Source organism: Trachypithecus francoisi, unplaced genomic scaffold (assembly GCF_009764315.1).
Source record: "Trachypithecus francoisi isolate TF-2019V2 unplaced genomic scaffold, Tfra_2.0 Lachesis_group17, whole genome shotgun sequence".
Classification (NCBI taxonomy): Eukaryota; Metazoa; Chordata; class Mammalia; order Primates; family Cercopithecidae; genus Trachypithecus; species Trachypithecus francoisi.
Window position 1 is genome coordinate 20300479 of NW_022681462.1, and position 16910 is coordinate 20317388.

General features: G+C 41.2%; 1 protein-coding gene across 2 annotated transcripts; it reads left to right on the forward strand.

Moving 5' to 3' along the window:
• Positions 1–591: 591 nt before the first annotated feature.
• Positions 592–11307, forward strand: SNRNP27 (small nuclear ribonucleoprotein U4/U6.U5 subunit 27). 2 transcript variants are annotated; one of them, XR_004444001.1, is made up of 7 exons: positions 592–726; positions 1802–1922; positions 2986–3098; positions 3930–4009; positions 9271–9335; positions 10333–10504; positions 10591–11301. XR_004444001.1 is itself a non-coding variant. In XM_033239326.1 (6 exons), the coding sequence occupies exons 1-6, from the start codon at positions 693–695 to the stop codon at positions 10385–10387; spliced, it is 468 nt and encodes a 155-aa protein (XP_033095217.1). In that variant the 5' UTR covers positions 592–692; the 3' UTR covers positions 10388–11307. The 2 variants fall into 2 exon arrangements, 1 of the variants encoding a protein (XP_033095217.1); XM_033239326.1 differs by having other exon boundaries at positions 10333–11307.
• The last annotated feature ends 5603 nt before the right edge of the window (positions 11308–16910 follow it).

The window sequence follows — 16910 nt, forward strand, 5'->3', positions numbered from 1 at the left end:
AATTTGGGGCCTTTAGTTTTCCTTCCAAGAGCCCGTAGGAGGTTTTGGGTGCCTTCTCAATGCTGGCATGAGAAAATATAAAGCAGATGGACGGGGGCCGGGCGTAGTGGCTCACGCCTGTAATCCCAGCACTTTAGGAGGCCAAGGCGGGCGAATCACGAGGTCAGGAGATCGAGACCATCCTGGCTAAGACGGTGAAACCCCGTCTCTACTAAAAATACAAAAAAATTAGCCGGGCGTAGTAGCGGGCGCCTATAGTCCCAGCTACTCGGGAGGCTGAGGCAGGAGAATGGCGTGAACCCGGGAGGCGGAGCTTGCAGTGAGCGGAGATCGCGCCACTGCACTCCAGCCTGGGCGACAGAGAAAGACGGTGAACTTTAGTATATTCACTGCTTATGTTATGTGGAAAAACATAAGCTGTTTGCTATGTTTACAATTGGTTTGCTGTATTTTGTGCATGTGGACAAAAATGGGGGAAAAAATGAAAGATGTGTTAGGATAATGAGTATACGGCTGAATTTTCCAGGAATTTCTATAGTAATACCAAATCGCATGTTTTAATGCCCACCGTGAACAAAAGAAGACCGGAACCCTCGCGACTCATTTTGACGTTTTCTGGTCGGCGGTAAAAGCTCGGTTCCCGGCCCTCCCGGAAGTTGTTGCACAGTTGTTTCCGGGAAGCGGGACGCCAAATGGGTCGCAGTCGTAGCCGCTCCCCACGGAGGGGTGAGTCCTGTAGCATTTCGGAGGATGTGGGGCTCTGTTGGAGGCCCGTCCCTTTTGTTTTATTTTGTTTTGTTTTTGGTAGCCGGGTAGCAGAGAGGCGGGCTCTTTTCCCCAGGAGGAGAGCGAGGGGTGGATAAAGGAACGTAGACCTGGGCCCTGCCCTCTTCAGCCCACCCTCTCCGATTTGAAGGCAGTGTCTCTGAATTCGTTTCATTAAGTCTTTGTCACCTTCATACAATAACCTTTATTACACTGTGGCCGGTGGGTTTAGAATTAGGCCTCAGTTCCTTTGCTGAATTTCTGGGCGACGGTGGGCATGTCACTACTCAGCCTTTCTGAATCGAATTCCCAGAATTAGTCATTGAGGGTACTCTTGCCAGCTTTTAAAAACTGATGTGATCATTAATGTCACATCCCATAAGATACAGTATGTGATTCTGCCTAGTTCTTAAATACTTAATAAATGTTAGATTCCTGCCCAAGTCATTACAGGGAAATCGATGTTAAGAATTTTGAGTCCTGGGAGCTCACTTCGTAATGTTTTCTGGCTCCTGGCCCCATAAATGAGGCAGCGCGATGTAAAGAAAGCTGGACTTCCATCAGGAGATCTAACTTAGACCCTCGGTTCTGCCCCTGATTCTTTTTTTTTTTTTAAATCAATTTATTTACTTTTAATGAGACAGAGTCTCGCTCTGTCGCCCGCCCAGGCTGGAGTGCAGTGGCCGATCTCAGCTCACTGCAACCTCCACCTCCCGGGGTCAAGCGATTCTTCTGCCTCAGCCTTCCTAGTAGCTGGGATTACCCGTCCATGCCACTACGCCTGGCTAATTTTTGTATTTTTATTAGAGACGGGGTTTCGCCGCATTGGCCAGGCTGGTCTCGAACTCCTGACCTTGTGATCCGCCCGCCTGGGCTTCACAAAGTGCTGGGATTAAAGGCGTGAGCCACCGCGCCCGGCCTCTTTTTACCTTTTTAATGTGACTAGTAATGGTTTGCATTATTTTTCTACTGGACGGCGCAGCTCTAGATATTTGAGGTAATTTTCAGTTCTGCAATTTGTGTGCGATTCCATTAGAACGTAGGCGTTCCCGGTCCACATCCCGGGAGAGAGAACGCAGGCGCCGAGAAAGGTCCAGGTCTCGGGAGAGAGATCGGAGAAGGAGCCGTTCGCGATCCCCGCACCGAAGACGCTCCCGGTAAGGGTAGAAAATAAACCAAGAGCTTTATTTACCGAAAGTCCCTAAGAAACTGGTCGCTGCTCTTAACTTTGTTTTGATCGCTTATAAGGGGATTTACAGTTTCCTGAAATGGAGGAAACTTAATCCAACCTTATTCTAAAGCTAACATTCAGCTTGGTTAAATGGGATTAACAGTACTCTACATCGCAAAATTGTCTTGAGGAGTAAATAAGAAATAATGCATGCAAACCCCAGAGCATGGTGCTTGGCAAGAAGAAGTAAGTATTTTGCATTTTTGTTTCTTTCTTTTTTTTTTTTTTTGAGACGGAGTCTCACTCTGTCACCCAGGCTGGAGTGCAGCGGCGCAATGTCGGCTCACTGCAACCTCTGCCTCCCCTGGTTCAAGCGATTCTCCTGCCTCAGCCTCCCGAGTAGTGGGGACTACAGGCATGTGCCACCACACCCGGCTATTTTTTTTTTTTGTATTTTTAGTAGAGACGGGGTTTCAACGCGTTAGCCGGAATGGTCTTAATCTCCTGACCTCGTGATCCACCCACCTCGGCCTCCCAGAGTGCTGGGATTACAGATGTGAGCCACTGCACCCAGCCTTTTGTTTCTTTTTTATTAACTTTTGGTGATAATGATTTATTCAAGTATGTAATCAAGAATGGATGATCTTGGAAGAACTTCAGAAATGGGTTCTGAGTCTTTTTTTGTTTTTGTTTTTGTTTTTTTGAGAGAGAGAGAGAGAGAGAGAGAGAGCGTCTCCCTGTGTTGCCCAGGCTGGTCTTGAATTCCTAGGCCCAAGCCATCCTCCTGCCTCAGCTTTCCAAAGTGCTGGATTTACATTTTTCTGCCTTCCAGAAAGCTTTCTAGCTCTACCTGTACTGAAGGCAACTGATGATTAAGCAGTAAACTACATTAAAAATTTTTTTTGTTAACAAGGCCTTGGCAGAACCTTTTTCCTCACTTTGCCATAGGGAATGACTGGTGGTTCTGTGGAGCTCGGCTCCTGTATATCTGTGCTGATTGATACAAAGTTGATATGTCTGTTTCTAACATCTTTACTTGTAAATGTTAGATCTCCAAGACGACATAGATCCACATCTCCTTCCCCTTCTCGACTGAAAGAAAGAAGAGATGAGGAAAAGAAAGAAACAAAAGAAACAAAGAGCAAAGAACGGCAGATTACTGGTAATGTTATTAGATAAATAACTGTAGTAAAAGTACAGTGATGATAAAATTATAAAAGTTTAATTTTGAACATTTAAATGTTAAGCCTTTTATAATGTTCATTGCATATGGTTTTGAGTTTTTTGTTTTTTTGTTTTTTTTTTTTGAGATAGAGTTTCATTCTTGTCACTCATACTGGAGTACAATGGCACGATCTTGGCTCACTGCAACTGCCACCTCCTGGGTTCAAGCAATTCTCGTGCCTCAGCCTCCCAGAGTAGTTGGGATTACAGGCACCCACCGCTATGCCAGCTAATTTTTGTACTTTTAGTAGAAACGAGTTCTCACCATTTTGGCCAGGCTGGTCTCAAACTCCTGACCTCAGATGATCCTCCCACCTGGGCCTGCCAAAGTGCTAGGATTATAGGCATGAACCATCGTGCCCAGCGTGAGATTTCGTTTTAATTACACCCTAGCAAGTTGCTGGTTATCTGTGGTGCTCCTGATATAGAAGGGTAGTTACAAACATGAGAATATTCTATTTTGGAAATATCTTCAGAACTAGATAGTGTCATGCCTCATATTAAAGGTAGTCCTTAATATGAAACCCAGATTTTTTTTAAAAAGGTAATCCTGTCTAAAGGCTTCAAGGAGAGGACTTTTTCTTTGTGCCATAAGTTACATTCTGTCCAAATGTAAGAGGAATTTTTTCATTAGACGCATCTTCAGCTAATTGTTTTGTGTATTCTCTGCTAGTGAGGTGGAATGATTATTAATCTGTTACCACCTCTCTTTTTGTTTTTGTATATATATGAAATGATAGAGAGGTCACAAAATTACTCATTTTTGCAGAGGAAGACTTAGAGGGCAAAACAGAGGAAGAAATAGAAATGATGAAGTTAATGGGATTTGCCTCCTTTGACTCCACAAAAGTAAGTAAAACGTGCAACATTCTCATTTGAATTAATCTGTTATGACTGCCCTGTCTTTCCATGTTCTTTTCCATTTATACAAATGTGTTTGATTATAAGACAATAACTATCTGTTTGAAGGACTTTGAGAATACAGAGGAGGAAATAGTGAACTGCCATTGGAATTCGGGGAGTGGTTGCCAGGGACGATGTTTGAGTTAGATCTTAAAGGGCAAGTAGAATTGATCAGACAAAAAGAGGAAGATGATTATTTCAGGTAGAGGGAAGAGCTCATGAAAATGCCATGTAGCTGTAAAGGAGCACAGTGTATTGTGGGAATTTCAAATTCTGCCGAGGATAAAGGGGTGCTGATGGGCTAGTGACTTAGACTAGAAATAGAGGTAGGAGGCAAATCACAGAGGGCTTTTGATGCCCTTAGTCATGCTAAGGAATTCAGAGTTGATTCTTTAGGGTTGAGGAGAGGAAGTAGTGATTTTGAAATAAGGGAGTGGCATGGTTATATGTGTGTTTTAGAACAATAACTCTAGGGGCAGCATGGAGGACAGATGGGAGGTGGGTTAGATTGGAGGCAGGGAGAACTGCTGATTTGTGCAAGTGAAAGATGATGAAGGCCTGAACTGAGTTGAGAACGATTCAGGAGCTGGGGGAATTGGGAGTGAGTAGTTAGTAATGCCTCTCAGGTGTCAGGCTGGGCCCCTGAGTGATACAGTTAACCCGGAACAGAGTTTCTGGAAGGGGAACTGCTGGGAAACGGAAGAACAAAATCCAGCTGCCAGATAGAGATGACACTGGGCAGCTGCATACATGTCTCACAGCTTAGAAGTAGGGTGGATAGGGGAGTGAATGCTGTCTAGCCTTCATAATAGCAGAGAGATGAGGGAAGAGGAAAAAGAGGGAGGGATTAGGTAGAGGAGGGAGAGCATAGAGAGAGATATGGGGGAAGAGAGAGAGAGGTATAGAGAGAGGAAAGAGGAGAGGAGATGGAGAGAGGGAGGGTGTGTGGAAAGAAAAACAATGTATTTTTCAAAATCTCTTTTCTAGAATTTTAAGTCTTTCTATTTAGTTTTGCAAATGGAAATAGAGATGTCTGAGAAAAAATTGTCAAAAATAATCCACTTTCCCAAGTCTTGCATTCCATGGAGTCGCTAATGGAGTGGGGTAATCGCAGTTGCTGTAAGACTTTCTTTCTAACTAATGTGACTGTGTAGGGCTCACATGTTTTAAAATGACAGTGTGTAACTTAGGAGTACTGAGGCATGACTGTTTTGAGGTGAGAAATTAAGAACAAGCTCTCGTTCTTGCAATGGTTATGTGAACTCTGTTTTGGAATTTAATGAAGTTTATTTATCAGCTTTTTTTCCCTTGAATGCCCTAAATCCTTATTTGTTTTTCCAAAGAGTATTTTATAAATGAAAATTTATTAATATATATGTTGGGTGAATAAAAATACATTAAAAGTAAAGCAACTATAGTTTTATTGTCTTTAGAAGAATGGGGAGGGAACTTTTTCCCCAAAGAAAATGGAATTATTTTCTTTGTTTTTTTGGTTTTCCTGTTGTTTGATGTCAGATTTGAAGTTCCTGAAAGTCAGATCTAAGGGTGGTGCCACCCATCACTTAAATGTAGTCAGTGTTGAGGATGTTTGCTTATAAAGGAAAAATTAGGTGAAAAGTCATAGATCTTATAAAAATTATGGAGTACCGTCACACTAACTGATGTCAGTTTTTTAAAATGACATCTACAAGGACGTTAATTTAGTTTATATGCAGTTGGCTTCATGGCTATCAGTTATAAAGTCAGCTCATTTGTGTTTTTAAGTAATGTGTATCTTGTGATGTTTCATCATTGATCTATTGTGGGACCTCTTCATATGGCAGTGTAGTCACCCATTTTCCTTTCTATTTGATTGTATTTTCATTTTTTTATTTTTATTTATTTTATTTTTATTTATTTTATTTTATTTTATTTTATTTTTTGAGACAGAGTGTCCCTCTGTCATCCAGGCTGGAGTGCAGCGGCGCCATCTCAGCTCACTGCTACCTCCACCTCCCAGGTTCAACCAATTCCCCTGCCTCGGCCTCCCAAGTTTCTGGGATTACAGGTGCCTGCCATCATGCCTGGCTAATTTTCGTATTTTTAGTAGAGATGGGATTTCGCCATGTTGCCAGGCTGGTCTCGAACTCCTGGCCTCAAGGGATCCACCTGCCTTGGCCTCCCACAGTGCTAGGATTACAGGAATGAGCCACTGCGCCCAGCCTCATTTTTTAGTTTTTTAGACAGGTTCTTGTTTTGTCACCCATACTGGAGATCATGGCTCACTGCAGCATGACCTCCTGGGCTGAAGCAATTTCCCGGCCTTAGCCTCTGGAGTAGCTGAGAGTATAGGCACATGCTGCCACGCCAGGATAATTTTTTAGTTTTTGCAGAGATAGAGTCTTGCTGTGCTGCCTAGGTTGGTCTTGAACTCATGACCTCAAGAAATCCTCCTGCCTCAGTCCATTTCTTTTTTTATTACTTTTGAAGAGACGGAGTCTTCCTATGTTGCCCAGGCTATACTCAAACTCCTTGGCTCAAGAAATCCTCTTGCCTCAGCCTTCCAAGTAGCTGGGACTATAGCCTCACAACAATGTGCTTGGCTTTTCCCTTTCATTTTATTAGATTGGTGCAAATGTAATTACAGTTTTTGCCATTGAAAATGATAGCTAAAACTGCAATTATTTCAATAACATTCTTCTAGGAAGTTTCAAAGTTTGGTTTTGTTTATTAATGGATAATTTTCTATGCCAGCATGTAAATAAATGAGGATAGAGCTAATAATATGCAACTCTGCAAATAGTTGCCAGAAATCAGTTAACCTTTAGGAATCGAACTTGGTAAAAAGGTTATCACCATTTACTTTTTTGTGCCCAAGACCAGTTTCTCAGTCATGCTTACTTCCTATTATTGGGAGTTCAAAATCATATACCTCAAGTAATTTGTTGAGGACTCACCCTCCACCCCCCCAAAAAATACATGAAAATAGGTATAGAAAAGTAAGACCAAATACATTTATTTTAGCCCCACTTCAATTATATATAAATCTGTGTATGCCTTTTGGCCAGTGGGTCAGAATCGGTTTTTGCCCTGACACCAATATCTAATTAAGTACACTACACAGATAGGCTACTCTTGCATAGGTAGTAATGGGAGAGGGAGGAGGTGGGGGTCACTTGTGTGTGTCATGACATTAACTAATGATACTCATCTAAGTCATTTTCTGAATACCTGGGAGTGCAGTTACCTAGGATGTAAGAATGCAAAGGTGACTCTCAGACATATCCCTCCATCAAGAAGCTTGCAGTCTCATAGGGAAAATAACTTTATGATGTACGTCATGGTTTTATAGGGCAAAAAATAGAAGGTACTGGGCTGGGTGTGGTAGCTCATGCCTGTAATCCCAGCACTTTGGGAGGTGGCGGGGTGGGATTACGAGGTCAAGAGATCAAGACCACCCTGGCCAACATGGTGAAACCCCATCTCTACTTAAAATACAAAAATTAGCTGGGCGTGGTGGCGCATGCCTTTAGTCCCAGCTACTCAGTAGGCTGAGCAGGAGAATCGCTTGAACCCCGGGAGGCGGAGTTTGCAGTGAGCCGAGATCACACCACCGCACTCCAGCCTGGTGTCAGAGCAAGTCTCCATCTCAAAAAAAAAAAAAAAAAAAAAAGAAAAAGAAAAGAAAATAGAGGGTACTGTGAGGAAAACACAGTTAACATTTTTCTGCAGTTAGAGAAGATGGCACTTCCTAGCAACTGGAATGCTTGAATTAGGCCTTGAACAATAGATAATAACCAGATAGTTCAAGTTAGAGGTGGGGAAGGCAATTCAGGCATGAGGAACAACATGGGGGAAAGTGGGTATGTTGAGTTGACTTGGCTGGATTAGAAGACCTGAACAAGAATTTGTGAAAAAGAGAATGGGTGCTACATTCAGAAAGGTCAAGACAGAGTGACACATAACCTAGCATTTGTGTCTGTTATTCTGTTCTGATTCTTGATTTAAAGATCAAAATTGGGCTGGGCACAATGGCTCATGCCTGGGATTCCAGTACTTTGGGAGGCCAATGCAGGAGAATTGCTTGAGACCAAGAGTTCAAGACCAGCCTGGGCAACATAGTGAGATCCCATCTCTACAGGAAAAAAAAATTCAAAATTAGCCCAGATTGGTGGCATGTGCCTGTAGTCCCAGCAACTCGGGAGCTGAGGCAGGAAGATCACTTGAGCCCAGAAGTTTGAGGCTGCAGTGAGCTATGATCACGCCACTGCACTCCAACCTGGCGACAGCGAGACCCTGTGTCTAAAAAATAATAATTTTTAAAATGAACAAAAAATTGCAAGGGCAACCATTCCAGCCATGATATGAGAATATTATTAGCTAACGTTGTAAGTTAAATTTTGTGTGAATGTGAGTTTTTCTGGAGATTATGCCTTTTATCTGGTTTCAAAGTATTCTTTGACCAGAAAAGATTAGATTCTGCTACCCTACTTTCTCAGCATGCCTTGCACATAGTACATACACTGTGAATGTTTGTTGGTTTGAATATTAATTGCTTATGTACAATTGTAAAAGTGTGAGCAGAGAGTTGTACCGCTTGGGAGTTCATAGGATCTGGAAATTATCTCTCCCTCATTGGACTCTCCTCCTCCTCCTCCTCCTTCCTCCTTCCTCCTTCCTTCCTTTATTCTCCTTCCTTCTCCTCCTCCTTCCTCTTCCGCTGCTGCTGCTGCTGCTCTTGCTGCTACTGCTTCTGCTTCTGTTTCTGCTGCTGCTTCTTGTGCTGCTGCTGCTCTTGGCTGCTGCTTCTGCTGCTGCTGCTTCTGCTGCTGCTGCTGCTCTTGCTTCTGCTTCTGCTGCTGCTGTTTCTGCTTCTTCCACTGCTGCTGCCGCTTCTTCTGCTACTTCTCCTTCTCTTCCTCCTCCCCCTCCTCCCCCCCTTCTCCCCCACTTCCTTCTTCCTTCCTCCTTCTTTCTTCTTTTTTTTTTTTTTTTTTTTGAGACTGGATCATGCTCAGTTGCCCAGGCTGGAGTGCATTGGATTGGTGTGATCATGGCTCCTTGCAGTCCCAAACTCCTGGATTCAAGCAATCCTCCCACCTTAGCCTGCCCCCAAGTAGCTGGGAGTACAGGTACATGCCACTGCCACCACACCTGCTTTCATGTATCCTGATTTAATGTATCCTCCCTGGTTTTTTGTTTGTTGTTTGTTTATTGTTTTTCTTCAGGGTAAGAAGGTGGATGGCTCTGTAAATGCCTATGCCATAAATGTCTCTCAGAAGAGGAAGTACAGGTATGCATGGCCCCCATTATTATGTTTGAACTAATCAGTTTTGTACTTAGAACTTTATTATGGGATAATCATATTTGTAGGAAATGTAGCAGTTTTCCATACAGTTCCTTGTTTGAATGAAATATTATCTTCATTGCTTATATTCTGGCATGTTAAAATTGTTTTCCCATTTACATGTGAGCTAATAGCTATTAGAGAGAGAGGGTAGTTGGCTTAAATATTTTAGGACTGTAGATAGTAATTTCCTCAGAAAAGCATAATTTCAAGTCTGTGGGCTTTGATTTCATTATAATTTAGGTATAAAATAGATCCCTCCTGAACTAGATCGATTATGTAATGATTTCAACTGTAAATATATTCTTCTGTTACGTATAGGGATATTTTATTTGTACCACAGTTTTGGAACAAACCAATCCATACATGAATTCTTAATGAAAAAGTCAAGATATTTTCAAATATTGCCTTTCTCTCTAACTTTATCACTGATAAAAGATTAATAGTCCAGTTAATTTAGATTATGAATCATGTGATTGAAAATGCTATAAGCTAAGGTACTAGAATCATTTTGGACAATCTTTTGTAAAATTACCTTCAAATAAGGTCTTATGGGGAGAATCATTACAGTGTGCAATTGAATTGGCTCAATGGGTGCCTGTTTGGAACTCTTCTCTATTTCTAAATTACATGTTTCTTATTACCTAACATAAATAAGGATTTTCAGTTGATTTTTTTTAAGTCCGTAGAATCTTCTCAAATAATTTCAAAATTAAACTTCCATACCACTATTTGGAGTTAAAAGAAATCTGAAAGTCTTTGGTTTATTTTGAAAGTAAAATAATCTCTAAATATACATTAAATTACCTTGAATAGTTTCTACCCTAGACTTTGCTATTATAAAGATGGTTTATAGGTTTAATCTCTGAAGCATGTTATTTTTTTTTTATAAGAGGAGTATAGGATTAAAAAAAAAACAATGAATTTTCTCTTCTCATCACAGGCAGTACATGAATCGAAAAGGTGGATTCAACAGACCTTTGGATTTCATTGCATGAGAATTGAAATATTGAAGGATGATTTTTTTCCCCCTCATCTTGGTCAGAGAGTGGATTTTGTGTTTTGTATTTAACTTGCATTCAGAAAACAGGATCTCAGTTCTCCCTTCTTGTAAAGTAAGAAAATCTTATTTATGATGTATGCAGTTAACTTACCTTGCCTCAACAGAAGAAAGGTTAAATATTACATTTTTTTCTTTTAGGAAATATCATTTGTGGCAGGCGTCAGCCCCATTTTATTTGTCCTTATTCCTGTGGAAGCAGTATATGTTTTCTTCTTGAATGCTCATTAGGACTTCTTAAAAAACATGAAAGTAATTTGGAAGTAAGTTTATCCAATAAAGCAGTATTTCTACCTTTTAGATTTGATAAATATTTTTTATTACTAAAGAATCTCCCTAGACATTTTCTTTTTTTTCATGCATAGATTTAAGTATATTGATTGTTAGTAGTTTAAAAATAGGAAGAATGAAAAAGCGTAACTAGATTTTTCTATCTTCTATAGTCCCCCCCAAAAAAATGCCATTTATGGTTCTCTCCCCAAGTATAAAAAGTGTTACATGCCAAAAAAAAAGATCTGAGAGAAACCAAAAAGTAAAAGAAAAGCAGAAAATCACCTGTTATCTACTCCCAGAAAAAATCAATTTCAACATTTTGGTATATGTCTTTCCAGGCTTCTTTGGATTGATCCCATCTATGAGATCAGAATATGTATGCAATTCTTTCTTTAACCCTTTTTTCTCCCATGTACTGTGAACATTTAAAAAGTATTTTTAAATATTCTTTGGAAATTTAGCTTTTAGTAGCTACTTAGTTGTATCATAATTTATTAACTAATGTTTTATTGGTAAACATTGGCTTGCCTCCCATGACTTGCCATTATAATTAAAACTGTGACTACTCTATCTCCATTACATACATATTTTTGTATGTTTCATTATTTCCTCAGGCTCCATACTTAGACGTGGCATTGCTGAGTGAGATTAAAAGGGCTATGTATACATGTTTTAAGATGTTTGATATCTCTGGCTAGAAGGTAACAACCAACTCTATCCAGTAAAGTATGAGCATTCTTGTTTCAGACATATGTACAAATTTTTTTTTTTGAGACGGAGTCTTGCTCTGCCGCCCAGGCTGGAGTGCAGTGGCCGGATCTCAGCTCACTGCAAGCTCCGCCTCCCGGTTACGCCATTCTCCTGCCTCAGCCTCCCGAGTAGCTGGGACTACAGGCGCCCGCCTCGTCGCCCGGCTAGTTTTTGTATTTTTTAGTAGAGACGGGGTTTCACAGTGTTCGCCAGGATGGTCTCGATCTCCTGACCTCGTGATCCCCCGTCTCGGCCTCCCAAAGTGCTGGGATTACAGGCTTGAGCCACCGCGCCCGGCCGAAGAACACTCTTTTTATATTGAAGATAATAACCATCACCCATTCTGTTGTAGACTTTGCTGGTAGTTGAGGCTGTCTGGCTAGATTTTAACTTATTTTTCTGAGTAAGTACTATAAACGTGGAACAATTCAGATGATACAAAGGATATCTAGTGATGCATTAATTGTATATCCTTTCAGAGATATCCCACATATACACAACCATATATTTTTATATATATATATATATCTTATACATATAGATAGAAGCCAACTCTTCCTACTGTTCTGCACCTAGTCTTTGTTTACGTACATCTTATACATCTTTTTTTTTTTTTTTTTTTTTTTGAGGCGGAGTCTCGCTCTGTCGCCCGGACTGGAGTGCAGTGCCGGATCTCAGCTCACTGCAAGCTCCGCCTCCCGGGTTACGCCATTCTCCTGCCTCAGCCTCCCGAGTAGCTGGGACTACAGGCGCCCGCCTCGTCGCCCGGCTAGTTTTTGTATTTTTTAGTAGAGACGGGGTTTCACAGTGTTCGCCAGGATGGTCTCGATCTCCTGACCTCGTGATCCGCCCGTCTCGGCCTCCCAAAGTGCTGGGATTACAGGCTTGAGCCACCGCGCCCGGCCGAAGAACACTCTTTTTATATTGAAGATAATAACCATCACCCATTCTGTTGTAGACTTTGCTGGTAGTTGAGGCTGTCTGGCTAGATTTTAACTTATTTTTCTGAGTAAGTACTATAAACGTGGAACAATTCAGATGATACAAAGGATATCTAGTGATGCATTAATTGTATATCCTTTCAGAGATATCCCACATATACACAACCATATATTTTTATATATATATATATATCTTATACATATAGATAGAAGCCAACTCTTCCTACTGTTCTGCACCTAGTCTTTGTTTACGTACATCTTATACATCTTTTTTTTTTTTTTTTTTTTTTTGAGGCGGAGTCTCGCTCTGTCGCCCGGACTGGAGTGCAGTGGCCGGATCTCAGCTCACTGCAAGCTCCGCCTCCCGGGTTTCCGCCATTCTCCTGCCTCAGCCTCCCGAGTAGCTGGGACTACAGGCGCCCGCCACCTCGCCCGGCTAGTTTTTGTATTTTTAGTAGAGACGGGGTTTCACCGTATTAGCCAGGATGGTCTCGATCTCCTGACCTCGTGATCCGCCCGTCTCGGCCTCCCAAAGTGCTGGGATTACAGGCTTGAGCCACCGCGCCGGCCGTACATCTTATACATCTTATGATGGTTTCTTATCGGTACTTGTAAAATTGTGTTGCTAGAGATTTGACTTGAAATCCTTAAGGCAGCATACTTTGCAGATAAATAATCTGAGAGAATCTAGTAGGTCAACAGATCTGCTCTCTCTGAGCTAACAGTAAAGAAATAGAGGAAGAGGAAATCTTTGAAAAATCAAGAAAAGATACCTTTGATCCCAAAAGTCTTGGTTTGAAGGAACTTTTATCCATTAGATCATCTAATTCTGGAAGAATAACCAAAGTGCAGCATCCTTGTGTTCTTCCTCTAAGAGGGTCATCCTCATAGGGGATGTAAATTGAGCCAGATTTTCTAAGTGTCTAAATGTTAAGTGCTTCAGGGCTTAGTCCTTGAACTCTCCAATCTCTTCTTTGGTGAACTGTCCATTTGTGTGGCTTCAAACACCTTCTGCCATGGCTCTCAAATTTATACTCTTCCAGTCGGACCATTTTACTGAATTACAATCACATGTATGCAGCTAGACTATTAGGCACCTCAAATTTAAGATTAACTGAACTGAACTCTGCCCAGTCTTCTTTTTTGAGGCTTCCCCATCACAGTAAATGGCCCTTTCATTCACTCCTTTGCTCAGACCATGGTCCTTGGAGTTGTCTTTGACTCCTTTATTTTATGCCTTACATCAGATTCATTAGCTGATTCTTTTGGCTTTAACATCAGAGTACATTTTGAATTTGACCACTTTTCACCACCTATGCTAACCTAAGCCATCTCTCTTGCCTGGACTACTGCAGTAGCCTCCTAACAAGTCTCCTTCCTTCCACTCTTGGTGCTGTTTATTCTTCACCCAGTGTCAGAGAGGAACCTTTTAAAATGTACATCAAGGCTGGGTCTGGTGGCTCATGCCTGTAATCCCAGCTCTTTGTGAGACTGAGACCGGCAGATCACTTGAGGTCAGGAGTTTGAGACCAGTCTGGCCAATGTGGTGAAACCCTGTCTCTACTAAATATTCAAAAATTAGCTGGGCGTGGTGGCATACACCTGTAATCCCAGCTACTCGGGAGGCTGGGGCAGGAGAATTGCTTGAACTCTGGAGGCAGAGGCTGCAGCAAGCCAAGATCTTACCACTGCATTCCAGCCTGGGCAACAGCAAGATTTTGTCTCTAAATTAATTAATTAATTAAATATGCAACTAGTCATATTTCTTCTGGCTCCAGTGATTTTTTTTTTAATCATTTAGAATAAAGTCCAGTCCTCAGTGTGGTCTACAGGGCCTCCACATGACCTAGACCCTGGCTTTCTACAGCCTCACTCCCTTGCTCACTGCACTGAGCTACACTGGCCGGCCTCCTTGCTGTTCTTTCAAAACAGGCATATGTCTACTCCCAGAGTCTTCTCACTTGCTCTTTCTTCCTTCTGAAATGTTCCCTCACCTCCTTGATTTGCACAAGTAGCTTCTTTACATTGTTCAGATCGCTGCTCAAACTAAGGTCATTCCTGACCACCGTATCCAAAATAGCAAACTTTCTTCCCTATCTCTGCACTCTGTTTTACTCTTTTTTTTTTCTTAACCTTTAAAAAGTTGAGATTAAATTTATATACCATAAAATTTACCCTTCTAAAGTTTACAATTCAGTGGTTTTTAATATACTCAGTTACGCATCCATCATTCCTAATTCCAGAATGTTTTCATAACTCCAGAAAGAAACCTCATATCCATTAATAATCACTCCTCATCCCCCTCCCAACACTAGAATCCACTAATGTATTTCCTGTCTCTACAGATGTACCTATTCTGAACATTTCATATAAATGGAATAATACAATATGTAGCCTTTTGTGTCTGGCTTCTCTCATTTAGCATAGTGTTTTCAAAGTTCCTCTGTGTTGTAGCATGTATCAGTATATCCATCGTTTTTTTGTCTCCAAATAATATTCCATTCTCTATTTATACCACATTTTGGTTTATAATTCATCAGTTGATGGGCATGTGAGTTGTTTTCACTTAGTGACTATTAAGAAATAATGGTGCCATGACCGGGCGCAGTGGCTCACGCCAGTAATCCCAGCACTTTGGGAGGCCGAGGTGGGCAGATCACTTGAGGTCAGGAGTTCAAGACCAGCCTGGCCAACATGGTGAAACCCCGTCTCTACTAAAAATACAAAAATTAGCCAGACATGGTGGCGTGTGCCTGTAATCCCAGCTAGTTGGGAGGCTGAGGCAGCAGAATTGCTTGAACCCGGGAGGCAGAGGTTGCAGTAAGCAGAGATCACACCATTGCACTCCAGCCTGGGCTACAGAGTGAGACTCCATCTCAGAAAAAAAAAAAAAAAAAAAAAGAGAGAGAGAAAGAAATGGTGTCAGAACATTTGTATACAAGTTTTAGAATGAACATATTTTCAGTTCTCTTGGGAGTATGCTTAGGCGTGGAATTACCAAGTCATATGGAAACTATGTTTGACTTAAACATAAAGCACTGTCAAACTGTCTTTCAAAGCTGTTGCACTATTTTATAGTCCCATTTACAATATATGAGGGTTCCAGTTTCTCCATGTGGCTCTCCAAACCCTCCTTTACTTATCTTCACCACATTTATCACTGCCTGACATACTCTATATTCTTTTATTATTGTCTGGTTCTTCCATTAGACAGCAAGCTCGGAGAAGTGGGGCATCTGTCTGGTTAGCTCTGCAGCCCCAGCACCACACAGTGGCTGGCACAGAGTACAACACTCAATGCGTGTCTTGAATTTGTGAATATAGTTCTGTAACCTTTTTTCACTAACCGAGTCCCCTGATCTTCAGTTTACATCTGATTACCTTTAGTTACCCAAGTACTTTATTTTGTATTTAACTTGCATTCAAAACACAGGATCTCAGTGCTTCTTTCCTGTAAAGTAAGAAAATCTTATTTTTGATATATGCAGTTCCCTTATCTTGCTTCAACAGAAGAAAAGTTAAATATTACATTTTTTTCTTTTAGGAAATATCATTGTGGCAAGCCTCTTTCTTGTAACAGTCTTAAAACATTGTGACAAAGCCTTTCAAACAGTACTCAGAATGATATTGCCCATTCTTATTGCTGATCCTTTGCTTTGTATCCTTTGTCCATGCCTCTATGTATATAACAGAGTAGGAAATTGGGAAAATACATAGTTTGGGCCTTTAAAAAGAAAATGCTGTAAGGGTTATTTTACAATGTATTTACTCAACACTGTGCCTTGGGGATCTTTTCTTGCCAGTATATGTAAATCTACCTTTTAAAAAGCTGCTGCATAGTGTTTTGTGTGATGTACCTATGACAGTTTAGCCATTGCTTTTTTTTTTTTTAACCGCTCTGGCTGGAGTGCTGTGTGGCGCGATCATGGCTCACTGGAGCCTCAACTTCCTGGGCTCAAACAGTCCTCCTGCCTCAGCCTCCCAAGTAGCTGGGACTACAGGCTGCACCACCACACCCAGCTAATTTATTTTCTGAGTAGAGATGAGGTCTCACTATGTTGTCCAGTCTGGTCTCAAACTCCTGAGCTCAAGTGATCCTCCCATTTCAGCCTCCCAAAGTGCTGGGATTACAGGCATGAGTCACGGTCCCTGGCCATTGCCTCATTTTCTAAATCACAGATTTGTACAGTGACTAATTTTTGCAAAGCAGCGTTTTTAAAATTTAATATTATGATGTTAGGTATCATATTAGTGTGTCCAAAGTAGCCACAAAGAAAGAGATGATACTATTGAAGCAGAAACTTGAAATCCTGATTTACACTTCAAGGGACAAAATCAATTCCTCAAAACCTTATGAGGCAAAATTTATTTTAATGTCATAGTAGTTAGGTATCAAACTCAGTTATAAATAGGGGGCTTTAATTCTCATAGTGATAGAACTTTTTAGGCACTTCAGGATTATAATACAGTAACAGTTATCTTCCCTGCCACTCTGGG